Below are 14,447 nucleotides of genomic sequence, written 5' to 3'. Positions count from 1 at the left end.
TAGGGTAAGACAAAGATCAAACAGGAAAAACAACAACAACAACAAACCCTGAGATAACAGAAACACAGCACATGAGACAGAGGAAAATTAAAAAAATATGTAATCAAGATCCCAAGGGATATTGCATCCAGGAAATTAGGATAGGAGACTATCAGGAAGGAATGTTCTCAGCATGAAAATGCAGGGAGGGAGGGCTAATGTAAATGAGCAACAGGAGAGCAGACCCAGTGGAAAGGGTGGCATACAGGGCCTCTCAGAAGGTCAGGGAAAGTCCTGGTCTAGAGGCCCTTGTCCTATGGAGCCAGGTAGCTAAGCAGTAGTATTGTGATATATTTTACCACAATTTTTAAAATGTTTTAAAAAATCGAAGGGCAGCCCTCTGATCACCCATGTCTTTCAAAACAACAGCAATTATTCTGAGAAATTAAAATCACCACTTAAAAAGCTACATTACAGTTTATTGTGATCCTAATTCAATCCAAGGTGACAGGTGAAATCATCTCTACTGTATTTTAAGTTTCTAGGGCAGTACCACCTGAGGACGGCAACTGCCTTTTTAAAACAAGATTCTGACATTAAGAGATTCCTGTTTCTCCATCCATCATTTTAGGGTCATCTTGAATCACATGATCTAGAGCCAGGCTGGGTTGTTTCCTGCTCTCTTACCCCACCATGTCAGTGTGTCTGACGCCCTCTCCAGGTCATCTTCACTTCCCCAGAGAGGCCAGGTAGGCATACCAGAACAGAGCCACCAAGTTGGCAAAAAGCACCCGGAACTGCCAGAGAGAACACAGATAGGCTGAGGTAAGAGCAGGGCCCTGAGCACACTGATCAGGCACCTGTGCCCAAGGACGGAGCTCAGTGCCTGGTCAGTCCATGTACCCACTGCTGTATTTGCTGAGGCTTTACTTTTTACAAGGCGCTATGCTAGGGCCCCAGCAGAGAGGAGTGAGGAGGATGGTCCCTGCCTCACGACGTTCACGGGACAGCAGGGAAAACACTCCTTCACTGAGCACTTCAGCTCCTGGCTCAGCCTCTCACCCCAAGACCAGTCATCACGCAGGTGGCTTCACCCGGCTCCTCCCTGACAACTCTACAATCTGCTCTTCACTCTAACCCACCGCGTGCTACTACCCTGCTTCGATGATCTGACAGGCATACTCCCACCTGCAATCACCTTTAGTCAATTTGTTACTGACTCTCCCTAGTACATAAGCTCTGAGAAAGTAGCAGTCTGGGCTATCTCATTAAGCACTGTAGCCCCAGAGTCTAGAGCAGCAGGGCATACAGCAGGTGCTTAATACATATTTGTTGAATAAACTCCCTGCCCCTTAAGCACTCACCTGCAACCACCTTTTAGGAAGCTCTCTGACCCCAAGCTTGCAGCACTGTCCCTAAGCTACTGAGAAGGATTCCATTTCCAGCCTCTCTACTGTCCCATCCATAGACTCCTTCACATCCTCAGCCTTTCTGTCTTCTCATGTCGTTACTTCATTCTCTATATGCCTTAGAACCCATGGTGCACAGCCCAGGTTTCCTTCCCTTCCTGTTCCTCCTGTCTTCTCACCTGCCCCAGGCCTCAGGCCCCTACACACAGGCTCTGCAGCCTCTGCTGGCTCCCCTGTCTCCCGTCAGTTCCTCTCCTATCCTCCACAGTGCCAAGGTCACCACTTCTTTACTCCCTTCAAAATAACCTGTCCACCCTGCCCTCCCCAGCCTACCCCACCCTACCCTCCACCATCCCCCCTCCCAGAGGAAAGACAAGGTGTGATGGTGGGTCCCCACTGAACGATGGTGGCCTCCTCCCTCCTCTCTGCTCATAGGGAATAAAAGTCTTCCGTCTGGAGTGCCTCTCTGCTTATGCACCAATCCCACCCCCCTACCCCCGCTGGGGCATCCCGGGGTGCCACCTGCATGTGATGTGGCCACTCTTCTAGCTGCAAAGCTTTCTCCCCCCCGGCCTGCTGCTAACTACCATTTTCCCCCCTCCACCTCAAACTTCTAAGAGACTTTTTTAGACTTGTAGTTTATCTTCTACTTTCCCACCTACTCATCAGTTCTCAGCCATCTGGCTTCAGCCCCATCGAGCCCCTGAAACTGCTCCTGGGAAAGTCATTTTTAAAGCCAATGGAAACTGACTGATTTTTATTTTGCTGTAACTTACTGTAACATCAGCCACTGTTGTTGGTCACTGTCTCTGGTTTTCTGCTACCCCTTGGGGGGATGGGGTGGGGGTGAGATTACCAAGCCTGCCCCTCTCTCCCCCTTCCCACCCTTTCAAGGTAGCTCTTTCCCAAGGGGACTCTGCCCCAGGTCTCTTTCTCTCCTTTCTCTAAAGCAGGATGGAAACCAGCCTTTATGAGCTAGTTTCACACTGGTTACTTAAATGGTGTGCAGAAAAGGGGTAAGCAGACCTGAGGTCTGGGAATCCCTGGAAAGGCCTGTTTGAGAGGCTGGTCCTTGGCTGGTGTGTGGGAACTTGGATCTCATGCAGTTTCCCGCATTTCCCCAAATGCTAAGAGTGTCTCCCTGGGCCTAGACTGCCTACAAAACCAGTGTGGGCTAAGCTGAGCGCCTGCTCTCCTCCCAGGGGTCTAGAACTCTGGTGCAGGGAGCAGTGCCCATGTGCCCAGCCCCTAGTAAAACCCTGAGCAGAAACACCTGGAGGTTGCATTTTGTGGGTGGGTGAGCGCTTGCTCTGCGTGGCCCTCGGGGGAGGGAGGGAGTACAGGGCGCCAGCAACGGATTCCCAGGATGGGGTTGTACATCCCAGCTGCGTGGCCCTCATAAACCTTGGCCATGAGCCCGTCCACCCGGCAGCAACCTTGGGACCCGGACACAGATGGACTGTACTCGATGGGGAGACAGTGGACAATGGCGAGGCCTTCAACAAGCCAGACGCTCCCCCCCTCCAGCTCAGAGCCCGCCCTGCGCCCCGCGCCCCTCCCCCGCCCAGGTGTGTCTGTGACGTCCCTGTAGGTGAGGCTGCCTCACGCAGCTGCATGCACGCTGCAGTCCGCGAGGCTGGGCCGGGAGAGTGCGGGGCGAGATCCACCCCTAGAAAGCCAAGCGCTGCCAGGGACGAAGGGGCGCAGCGTGGATGTCTATGTCGCTTTGCCTCCCCGAATCCAGAACGGTAACCACTCCGGGCGGCGAGAAAAGCCCCGGAAGGAATCCGGAACTCAGGGTGACCCCAAGGCCAGAGAAAAAGAAGGCTGGTGGGGCTGGGCTTTGGGGGAGCTCGACGCCCGTCTCTGGCTCCGCGCAGTGCCGGGCAGGCCTCACCTGCAAAGGGACATAGTTGACGTTAATAAACTGCAAGGGGGTCCAGACTCGCCAGTTCATCTGCAGTGCCGGCCAGAATCCTCTCCTTATCTTGGTGGCGAAGGTGGCCGCATCCTTTCCCTGGAAAAGCGGGAAACGCACACCATGAGCAACACCGTGGCATCAGCTGGGCCCCAAAGTCCGACACAATGATTGCTTTAAAACTGCAGAGTTTGTTCCGTTTACATGGACACAGCACACACGTGTGCTCAATCAGCTGCACAGCTAGAAGGAGCTAACAATCCGGTAGGAAAATCATCAGAACAGCTCACACGCTGTGTGACCTTCGCCCATGACCCCCGAGAGCTGAGCAGATGGTGTGATTCGTGCGCCGCCGGCCTGGGCACCAGAACTGCTGCTGCGGATGTCCCAGCTGTCAGTTCTTTCCAAAATTATCTCCAAAGCTGATGCACGTCCAATCAAAACTTGTCAGGAGTTTTTAAAAAATGGACCCCAATAAATTGATTCTAAATGTCATCTGGAAGGATAAATGCATAAGAGAAAGGAAGGCTGAACTTACTAGAGATTTTTTTTTAATTCTGTAAAGTTATGGCAATTAAAAAGTCTGGTAGCAACAGCCCAAAACAAAATGAAACAGAACATGGAAATGAACAGAATCCAGCAAAAGAAGGAAGAGTCCAGATAATGGCCTGTCCATATGTGAGTGAGCATATGATAAAGTCAACACTTCACTCTACTGGGAATCGTTCAGTAAATGGAAATGAGACACTTTGCTATTTAAGTGGAAAAAACTAAGTATATCTCCCACTATGTTAAAAACAAACACATAGTACTAGACGAAAAGTACAGGAGAATATTTCTATTATCTTTGGGCTTATCAAAATGTACAAAATAAAATCATAAGGGTAGAAGAAGAAAATATATGAGAATATTTCCATTATCTTCCTTTAAGGAAGCCTAGAAAGGAACAGAATGACAGATCTGAATGTGTGAATTTTTTAAACTCCTGTTTGGAGAAAGACACTGTAACACACTTCGTTTTTATAACTTATACAAACATTTTAACTTTATATGAAGTTAAACCACAAATACCTAAAAAACGGGAAAAATATCTGCAACTTATATTTGGCCTTAATATACACAAACATACAAATCAGGAAGAAGAAAAGCAAACACTCATAGAAAATAAGCAAAGTTTGTGGAAGAAATACAGATAAGCATGTAAAAAGGTGTCCAACCTCATAAATAAAGATACATAAAATATTTTTCACCCATTGGATTGCAAACTATTTTGAAGAGAAAAACAATCACAGTCATCAAGAGTATTGGGAAACAAACTTTATACAGAGTGAAAAGCCACAAGGGTTAAGAGCTCTCTGGGGTCACAGAACCTGTGTCTCAATCCTGACTAGAGGGCTCACAAGTTACAGGACCTCAGGCCAGCGTTCACCCTGTAAATAACTAAAGGCCTCAGCTTCCTCAACTGTCAAGTGGGGTTGCTGTGAGGCTCAAAGACCTGAAGCACTGGATGCAGAGCTTGGTACAAGGTGAGGGCTCAATAAATGTCAGCTGATGCTACTATTCCGTAGGGAGGACAGACAAGGACAGCCTGTTTCGACAACAATTTGAAGAATTAAACAAGTGGGAATCCCTACACCAAGTGACAGACATGTGGTGGAACGGTCTGTGGTCTGCAACGCGACATCTGGATCACAGAAAGCTGGAGGCAGAAGCATCTGCAGTGTGTGTGCCGTATGGATAAAGTGGTTCCACGTGTTGTGACATGATGGGTACTTTATGCACTTTGGTAACATTTGCCATATACATACAGGGTTTTTGTTTTTTAATGAAAATATACTCCCTATTTGGAAGGAAACAAGAGGGAGAAACTGCTGTGGTACCCTCACTCCTAATATGGGCATCCATTACTTTCTCCTACCTCTGATTTCCTAAGGACTTCCCAAATATTTCTTTTTACTATAAAGGACTTATTAGCAATCACAGTGAAGTTTAAACATCTTTCCTACCTCCCACCAGGGTCACTTTAGACAGCAAGGGGTGTTCTTACTAACAAGAACTTGAGATGTGGTTAAACCCGAGTGAGAAGAGTTCACTTGCTGTGATTGGTTGAAACAAATTACTTTCAGGGCAGAACATGACACATCTCGGGCACATAGAGGTTGGAGAGATGGTGAGGGTGCCAGTCAGTGGGAGTGAGGTTGGGTGAACACACCTTTCAAGTCTTCTGTTGTGATGTTAAGTCTATGCTGATAAGCTAACCTTGTCAGAGCCCTGGTGATGTCCAGACCCTGAGTGAGAACAGGCTTCTGCAAGGTCATTAAGGGGCTGGAACTTCTGGACCATGGATCACTCTGGCAGTTTGGTGAAGCCCATGGACCCACTTCTCAGAATCATGTTTTGTAATGTATAAAATAAAATATGTGGGACTACAAAGAAACCAATTATACTGAAGTACAGCTATCAAAATATTCAGAAAACAGGGACTTCCCTGGTGGTCCAGTGGTTAAGAATCTGCCTTCCAATACAGGGGACATGGATCCAATCCCTGGTTGGGGAACTAAGATCCCACGTTCTGTGGGGCAACTAAGCCCACTTGTTCTAGAGCCCACGTGCCACTACGAGAGAGAAGCCCAGTACCTCAACGAAAGATCCCGCATGCCGCAACTAAAGCCCAGTGCAGCTAAATAAATAAATACATAAATATTTTAAAATATATATAAATTTATAAAAAAATATTCAGAAAACAATTTTATGATAGACCAGTACACGTGTGTCTTTACTAACACATTCAGGGCTAAGACCTGTCGGCAGGTGTAAGAAGCAGTGAGCATCACTGATACTCCAGGGTAACTATGACAGTGGACGTGTGACAGCCCACTATCTGGGATGGCCACTGCAGGCCAACAGGTGCTGCTAATACGACTGAGCTTTGCTTCTGACGTTCACAGAGGACAGTGTGAAACTTCAGTTTGAGTGTAGTGAAAAGTTCACAGACCCTCTGAATTCCAACCGCAGCATCCCTGTGCCAACAGAGAGCTATTGTACATGAGGACTACTGCAGAGACCAACCTCCAGGAAGTTCATGATGAGGAAGAACAACCACAGGAAGGCGGGTGCGAAGAGGAGGCGGTCCAGGAGGAGCCTCTTGACGCCCGCCAAGGGGACCTCGGGAGGGATCCAATGCTCCATGAAGAGGTAGAAGAAGTGGCTCAGCGGCCCTGTGAAAAAGAACCTGAGGCCCGCAGTGCCAGTGAGCTGCACGTGCCCTTCTTGGGCCCAGCTTCACCCCCAAGCTCCAGATACTAAACCCTGCCTCCCTGAGTCCCTCAGCACTGACCAACCACATAGGTCTGGTGGCCTTTCTAACAAATATGCTTTCTAGGAATCTGCTCCAAGCATTCTTTTTCTTTTGCCTCTGAAAGACCAGGCTTGTTCCTGCCTGGGCCCCCCAGCTGTTGCATGGCTGGCTGCTTCTCAACACACTGGCTTGGAGAGTTCCTTCCGATTGTCGTGAAAAAGGAACCCACCACCATCCCAGTCACTCTCTAGTCCAGGCCCTGTTTCATTTTCTTCAGAGCATTGATCACTGACTGTCATGCTCTCATTTGTTTGGTTATACAGTGCCCTCTCTTTACCCCGAGAAGGTAAACACTGTAAGACAGGATCATGTCTGTCTGTTCACTGCTGTGTCTGCAGTGCCTAGAACAGAGCCTGGCTCCGAGGAGGTGCTCGGTAAGCAAACAGAAGCATCCCTGGTGTCAGAGCTTGTCATCAGTCTCTCTCGGATCATTATCCGGGCTGACACCTGGTGCTGTGCCCTGGCCTGTCGGTATTGTTATTCACTCCAAAGAGCATGGAGTACTCAGGAGAGAACTGCACCCAGCCACCACATCTGCTGAGGCACCATGAAATCCAGAATCAAAAGATGGGCAGGGGCCCAGACCCTCCAGCTCAATGGTGGAAAGTCTTTAAACTTGCACTGGTTCTCCCTGTCTTTCCCACCCTTGCAGAGAGTGTTAAGTGGTCCAGAGCAGGACTTCTAGGGAGAAAGACAACGGAAGTCTTGAGGATGGAAAACTGTGATTGGATAAGGCCTCCCAGGTGATTCTGATACACTCCTCCACTCTGGGGGGATTTGGACTTTAAATACATTATGGAAAAAGCTGTGATGACTCAAGTTAGCATGCTTACAAATACAAAAACGTTATTTGTGAAATTTGAATTGAAAAAAAGATCACTCTTGTTGCAAAAAACTTCAAAATAATCCATCTATACAAACACTGTTGTTGGCCAGAGAACTCAGGGTGGATTTAATAGTAAAACTCCTGAATTTCTGCGCTTTTGCAGTTCAAAAGGTGGTTCAGAAATGACAATTTTCAGGATACCTAAGTGTTTCTTTTCTGGATATTTATGCTGTGAAAATAACAACAGAAACTAACAGGCCATATCTGAGTCTGTTTTCCTCTTTCAGGGTCTTTGCGTCTTGAAGTCTGATTTTAGGTTCAGGTGACCTATCTGAACTCAGGTTTCTCAGCCCAATTACGAGGTCACCCTCACCCATGCGATTCAAAATAAAAACCAAATAAAACTATAAAACAAGTGAAGCTAACGTTATCCACCATTCTGATTTTCTCCCATGATAACTTCGATGCTTTTTTAAAAATTGTTTTCCCGAATTAGATAATTCCAGGTCTTGATATTCCTACCTTGTTGCACCTAGCCTGCTACTGTGTAAACTAGCCCCTTGATGGAACTCACCCATAAACGGCATATCTGAGAGGTCCGTTGACATCTAGCTTTTGAGAGTTTTCTTTTTTCTGCTTCTTCTTAATCAACTGGGCCAGGAAGTTCCCAAGTGCTGACAAAATGCCACTGTGGACAGAGAGGTATTCAGAAAACAGAAGCAAGCTGCAGGAGGGCACCTGTTCCTGCATGCAATTAGCATGGTGGTCCTAAGAACATGCTGGGGATGGCTGGAGATGAACCCTTATCAGAGCAGCCGAAACTTTAGGTCCCTGCATGAAAAGATGGAGACGGCAGAACTTAATACACACACACAGGAGCACAGTAAGATTTTCATTCCGTGGGTGGTATCAGTGTCATATTCTGATTGTGACATTATCCTATAATTTTGCAAAAGGTTACCATGTATGGTTATAAAAGGGCAACAGGAGGGATCCTTAGGATGAAACTCTTCTGTATTTTGACTATGGTGGTGGATACACAAACCTATATATGTCATAAAACTGCACGGAATTAAACACACTTAAGGACGAGTACAAGAAAAGCTGGGGAAATCTGAATATGATCTATGGACTGTATCCATGCAGTGTCCTGGTTGTGATTCTGTACTACAGTTTTACAGAATGTTGCCAATGGGGGAAACTGGTAAAAGTACACAAGGGATCTCCCTGTATTATTTCTTACAACTGAGCCTACAATTATCACCATAAAATTTTCAAATAAAAAGGTGGAGACAGGCCCAGTTGCTCAAAGTCTTGGTCTATAGCTGCCTTCTGAGAAGCTCTCTAAGCTATAAAATGCAAAATTCTTAGAAGGGACAATAAGGAGCCTCTTGACGTGATCCTTGGTTACTTCTTCCTCATCCTCTCCCTTGTTCATGTTCTGCAGGGACACAGACCCACCTTCCACTCTGCCATTATTAGCTTGCTCCTCCCTCAGGACCTTTGCACCTGCTGTACCCTCTGCCCTCTGCTTCACTTTTTGGCATGGCCTGTTCCCTCCTTCCTCAGGCCTCTTTTTAAATGTCACCTCCTCAAATAAAAACTTCCCTGACCACTTTATCTGTGTTATATATTTATCTGCTTTTTGTCTAGTTCTTTACTAGAATGCAAGCTCTGTGAGGGTAGGGACTTACCTACATATCTTAATCACCACTAATGCTCCCCACACAGGAGGCAGCTGTACACATGTATGAAAGGCTGAATTAATAAAAGGGGACAAACTTATAAAACTGACTAATTAAAAGTTATGAAAGGGGATGTCTCATAAAAAGTTCAGTACTCCAAATCAAAGGGCCGCCCACAGAGCACCGAGAGCGCTGTGTCAGCTTTCTCCCACATACAATGTTGCCGAAGAAAGCAAGCCTTAACACCTCCTACCCGGTTCAGCCTTCCCGCGCCCTTCCTAAAGGCATTCACCTCAACCCACGCTAGTACATTCTAGTCCTCAAAACAAGAGCAGGTACTAACAAGCCGGAAGGCATGGACAGCAGCGGATGCCGCGCAGAAGACAGAAGCTGGCGGGTGAAAGATTTCTCCCCCGGGCCCCATTCAGCCCGGACGGCCGTTACCTCCGGGGCAAGAGGGGCTGGAGCCCCCCAGGTCTGTAGCAGGTCCTTCGTCTCGCGCACTCCTTTAGTCTGGCCCCTGGGTCCATATTTTAGGGTGCCTAAGAGTTACGGATCGGAACCGAATACACAGAAGCGCACGTGCTGAGCTTTCTGGTTAATTTAAGGCCTCTGGAGGGTCATTTTGATGCACCGGGATTTTGCCTTTCATGTTCAAACCCCACGTTGGATGCACCTATGGAGCTGGGTCATTGGGCGTCCGAGCTCCGGGCCGCCCCCCGCCCGGCCCCGTCCGCTCCGCTGCCGCTCCGCGCCGACCTGGTGGCCGCCTTGGTGAGCACAGGGTAGAGCCGCAGGAGGCGCAGGTACTGGACGAGCGCCCGCCGCGGGAGCGCCCCGAGTCCGACCTCGGACCGCAGTTTCGACACCGCCGGAGCCATCGCCTTCCCCGTGTCGCGCCCGCCGGGGGCACCGACCCCACTTCAGGCCCGCAGGGCACCGGGCTCCGGGCGCGGGGCGGGGACGGCCGGACATTTCCCGCCTCGCCGCGATCCGCAGTGAGATCCGGGACAGATCCCTTGGTGAGCGGCGCGCGCCTCCGCGCACTTTTCCCGGAGTCCCTAACGGGCCACCTTCCCCTAGGGCGCCGGCGGCGATTGGAGCTCGGAGGGGCGGGGCACGACAAGCCTCCTGATTGGGCAGCGGGGCGCTTCCGGTCTCTCGCGAGAGTTTGTGGGAGCGCGCCAAATTTCTACGGGGAGGCGGCGGCGGCGGCGGCAGCAGCAGCAGCGTTGCGAGCGCAGCGCTATGGTTCTGAGGAACAGCGGGCGGCGGCTTCCGGAGCCGGGCGCAGACGGCGAGGCCAGCCGGTGAGGGGCGGCCCGGCCTCCCAGGCCGGTGGCGGGCGGGCGCGGCGGCCGTTCCTTTTCGCGTGGGCGGCGCGGAAGCGCCCTCTCCGCGCGCGCGGCGTCCGCGAGCTGCGGCGAGAGCGCCTGGGGCGCTCCTCTTGGAGGCTTGACGTGGGCTCCAGGTTGAGAGTCAGGCGTCTCTCCGTCGTTGCCCCTCGTCCCCGTGGTGCTGTCTCCGCACCCCAGCCGCGTGGGCGACGTGCGCGAGGCCCTCCGCGAGCGGCCAGGCGGGGAGGGGGCGTGTCTGGGGCGGGGCTAGTGCGGCTGCAGCGTTGCGGGAGAGCCCTGCGCGCGGGAGAAGCTGAGGGCGACGCCGGCGAGCGTGCCGGAGGAAGCCCGGGCCGCGCGCGGCGGTGGGGGCGCGGGGCGTCGGCCTCCCCTGTCCCGCCCGCTGCCTGGTGCGGGCCCGGGCGGCCCTGACCGCGAGATCGGCGAGGCTGCAGAGTAAGAAAAGCCGGCGGAGCGCTGAGACAGCGTCTGTTCTGTCGTAAGCGATCAGTAAATGGTGGTTGTCTTTGTTACTGTTACCTCTGTTCGGATTTTGTACTGTTATGGGGTAAAAAGTGAGTTATGCCGCTCCTGAGAAAAGTTTTGAGAGGCGATATGGTCCAAGTGAGCAGTTTTAGAATCCACTTAATCCAAGTCACTTGATGCTAGGATAGAACCCAGGGTATTTGGAGGAGTGTGGTACAGAGCGCCGCGCGCCCTGGGAGCAATACTCCATAAGTAGCATTTCATTCAGTCTTGATTAGATAACGATCTGGGCCTCAGACTGAAGTTGTCTGTGTTCTCTAGCACGGCTTGGAATACAGTTTTTCTGTGTTTTTGATTGAAAGTGAATCCAGAGATTTTAGAGATTAGAGTTATACAGTATGGTGGTGTGTTGGTTTCCCACTGTTGCTGTAACAGACGACCACTTAGTGGCTTACACTCTACAATTTGTTCTAAGGTCAGAAGTCCTAAAAATCAAGATGTGACAGGATTTCATTCGTTCTGAAGGCTTTAGGGGAGAATTTGTTCTCTTGCCCTTTGTAGCTTGTAGACTCCTTTCTCCATCTTCAAAAACAACACTGTCGCATCTCCAGTCTCTCTCCTCCTTCTCTCTGATTTCTGCCTCCCTCTTATAAGGACCCTTATGATTGCAGTTGGCCCACCCATATAATCCCCATCTCAAAAGCCCTATTGTAATCACACCTGCAAACTCTCTTTTGTCATGTAAGATAACACAGGTTCCTTGGATTAGGACACAGACATCTGGGGGGGGGGGAGTCAATTATTCTGACTACAAGAGGTAGCTATAATCTTTTGTGAAAAATAAGGATCCTAATCTTGAAATAGGTCATTCTGTTCTTCAGGTGGAGGTGACCCAAGGAATATCTTCAGGCAAAGGAGTAATTTTTCTTAAGCAATTCTCTCACCACTTCTGTTTATAAATTAATAACTAGTGAAATATGTTATAGTAATTAAAGTCATGAAGTCTACACAGGCTTGGTTCAGATCTTTTTTTTTTCTTTAGTTGGTCCTTATTTTGTATATTCAGCTTTCTTCGATTGCAGCACTCTAGACATACATATTTTTCTCTGCTTATTGGTTTATAAAGTAGCTCATTTATTTACATTAAGACAAAAAGGCATGGGATATCAATTCTTAACTGTACATTTTTGAGGCATGGAGAGTATAGTTGGCTTAGCTAACAAATAGATTTTCTACTAAAAATATACAGGGTCCAGAATCTCAGAACTGCAGTTTAAAGAAGAAACTAGCATTTGTTTTTTTAAGTTGAAATGCTAGTAAAATAATTGTTCTGTTTTGAAGATAGGTAAGCCATAATTATTCTGGTCTGTGTAGATGGGATCGCACCTGTGGAGTTAAATTTGTGAACAGTTTGGGATTATCGCAACCTCTGGAATCAGAACAGATTTGGATAGTTATGTTGGTGGGAAGTCTTCGTCAAGTACTTAATTTAAGATTTATGATCAAATCTGTATGAAGAATTATTTACAAAATCCTAACCAGAGAAAGGCTTGGGAAGTTAGAGGCAGATGTAGTGAGCTGAGAAGTGATTTCCCTTGTCAGTTGAGAGAGTTTCTCGCACACAGAACAATATTATATCCTCATTTTTATCCATATGTGGTCCTACTGACATCCAGACTCAGGCGTCCCAGAAGATATATCATTTTTTTAAGGTATGGTTTATTCTGCTGCGGCATGTGTTTCTATAACCCCAATTTGCTTATATGCAGTTGGTAAACAGGAGAATATCAGTAAAATGTGGAGATTATATTGGTTCATTTGCAGTTTTCCCAAGGCAGAGGGGTCAGAATAGAGTAGAATTACAATCCTCAGCAGGGAAGGAAAGAGCTCTTGACTGGAGTATTGCACAGATATGAAAATTTCATGAGTGCCTGCACCAGGGTCTCCCTCCAATCTCAGCTCGCAGGCTACACTTTTCTCCTGTGTTCAGCAGTCATAAACCTGGACCTCTCCTCTTGTGTTGTGCATTTAAAACAAATAGCTCTGTAAAAACATGGTTAATGACTTTGCTGCATAGAAGTTAAAGCTACATTTCAATGTTTATAAACCAGGTAAAAGAGAAAATGGCTTAGCATGGATCACTGCTGTCTCTGTACACTCAGACACTGAACTGTGCAGCCCAACACACTGCAGACATCCTTGTTTCACTTTCCTTGTGTGAAGTGCACTTTCCCAGATATGCTGTGGCCACCTCAGTGGGGGTATAAGTACTGTGGTTTATTTACATGTGCCTTGCACAGGCTAGTACCGGAAATGTGTTCAGTGCATATTTTTCCAACTCAAATTACATGACTTGAAAACACAGATCAATCATTCAAAGTTATTTCAAATACCTCTGACATTACAGAATTTTACTTTGTAGACAACAACAACAAAAAAGGATATCCCCCTCTGTTTCTATTGCTCTTTAGTAAATATCACACATACAGTTTATCAAGCACCCACTCTGCAAAGAATCCTATCTGCACATCATACGCACCATGTGATTTAATCATTACTGCTCATTTTTGGTAGAACTAGACTCCACTCCGTTGGTCATTCTTTTTTTTTTTTTTTTCTTCTTTTTATTTATTTATTTATTTATTTATTTATTTATTTATTTATTTATTTTTGGTCATTCTTTTTTATCCATTGTACTCTGCTGCCAGCTTTGCGTTTTTCAAAGTGCTTTTACAATTCATTGTCTCTAATAACATGCATGAGAAACCCTGTGTGGTAGATACTGTTAATTGCATTTTTCCAAGAAACAAATTAATAGTAAGTTTGCAAACTACCATTTAAAAAGTAAATAAAGAATCAACTTTTTGTTTTGAGATAGTGGTAGATTCTTATGCAGTTATAAGAAATTATGGAGATCCCTTAACGCAGTTTCCCTCAATGTTAGTATCTGATAACTAGAGTGCAGTGTCACAACCAGGAAATTGACATGAGACAATAACACATGTACGCTCCTTTATGTGTGTGTATTTAGTTCTGTGCACTTTGTGTATTCATCACCACCACCACCAACATCATAATCAAGCTGCAGAACAGGGACTTCCGTGGTGGCACAGTGGTTAAGATCCGCCTGCCAATGCAGGGGACACGGGTTCAATACCTGGTCCAGGAAGATCCCACATGCCACAGAGCAACTACGCCCACGTGCCACAACTACTGAGTCCTGTGCTGCAACTACTGAAGTCTGCGCCTAGAGCCTGTGCTCCGCAACAGAAGCTGCCACATTGAGTAGCCCTTGCTCGCCATACTTAGAGAAAGCCCACGCACAGCAATGAAGACCCAGTGCAGCCAAAAAACAGAAAAAGATGCAGATCGGTTCTGTCCCAAGGATCCCTCATGCTTACCTCTGTGTTATTTTAAGAATGCTATATAAGTGGAATAAAGTATGTAAT

General features: G+C 47.7%; 2 protein-coding genes across 9 annotated transcripts in view; one reads left to right on the top strand and one right to left on the bottom strand.

Moving 5' to 3' along the window:
* Positions 1 to 437: 437 nt before the first annotated feature.
* On the bottom strand, positions 438 to 10,189 carry PXMP2 (peroxisomal membrane protein 2). Of its 3 annotated transcripts, none has more exons than XM_057744310.1 (5): positions 9,935 to 10,189; positions 8,065 to 8,178; positions 6,376 to 6,538; positions 3,286 to 3,405; positions 438 to 776 (listed from the first exon to the last, which is right to left on the bottom strand). In XM_057744310.1, the coding sequence occupies exons 1-5, from the start codon at positions 10,054 to 10,056 to the stop codon at positions 708 to 710; spliced, it is 588 nt and encodes a 195-aa protein (XP_057600293.1). In that variant the 5' UTR covers positions 10,057 to 10,189; the 3' UTR covers positions 438 to 707. The 3 variants fall into 3 exon arrangements, with proteins under 3 accessions (XP_057600293.1, XP_057600295.1, XP_057600294.1); XM_057744312.1 differs by having other exon boundaries at positions 8,065 to 8,321; positions 9,935 to 10,002; XM_057744311.1 differs by having other exon boundaries at positions 9,620 to 9,978.
* The window catches only part of POLE (DNA polymerase epsilon, catalytic subunit), a 59,240-nt gene continuing 54,187 nt past the window's right edge, over positions 9,395 to 14,447 (top strand). For 3 of the 6 annotated variants that reach the window (XM_057744303.1, XM_057744301.1, XM_057744299.1), the window contains exons 1-2: positions 9,395 to 9,650; positions 10,259 to 10,485. In XM_057744303.1, coding sequence (XP_057600286.1) covers positions 9,531 to 9,650; positions 10,259 to 10,485 — 347 coding nt within the window. In that variant the 5' untranslated portion in view covers positions 9,395 to 9,530. Of the gene's footprint in view, positions 9,651 to 10,258; positions 10,486 to 10,783; positions 11,012 to 14,447 lie in introns of those variants that run through there. The other 3 variants (XM_057744302.1, XM_057744305.1, XM_057744304.1) reach the window with 3 other exon arrangements.

The sequence above is a fragment of the Hippopotamus amphibius genome, chromosome 8 (assembly GCF_030028045.1).
Source record: "Hippopotamus amphibius kiboko isolate mHipAmp2 chromosome 8, mHipAmp2.hap2, whole genome shotgun sequence".
Classification (NCBI taxonomy): domain Eukaryota; kingdom Metazoa; phylum Chordata; class Mammalia; order Artiodactyla; family Hippopotamidae; genus Hippopotamus; species Hippopotamus amphibius.
This window is presented reverse-complemented; position numbering and strand designations above follow the sequence as displayed.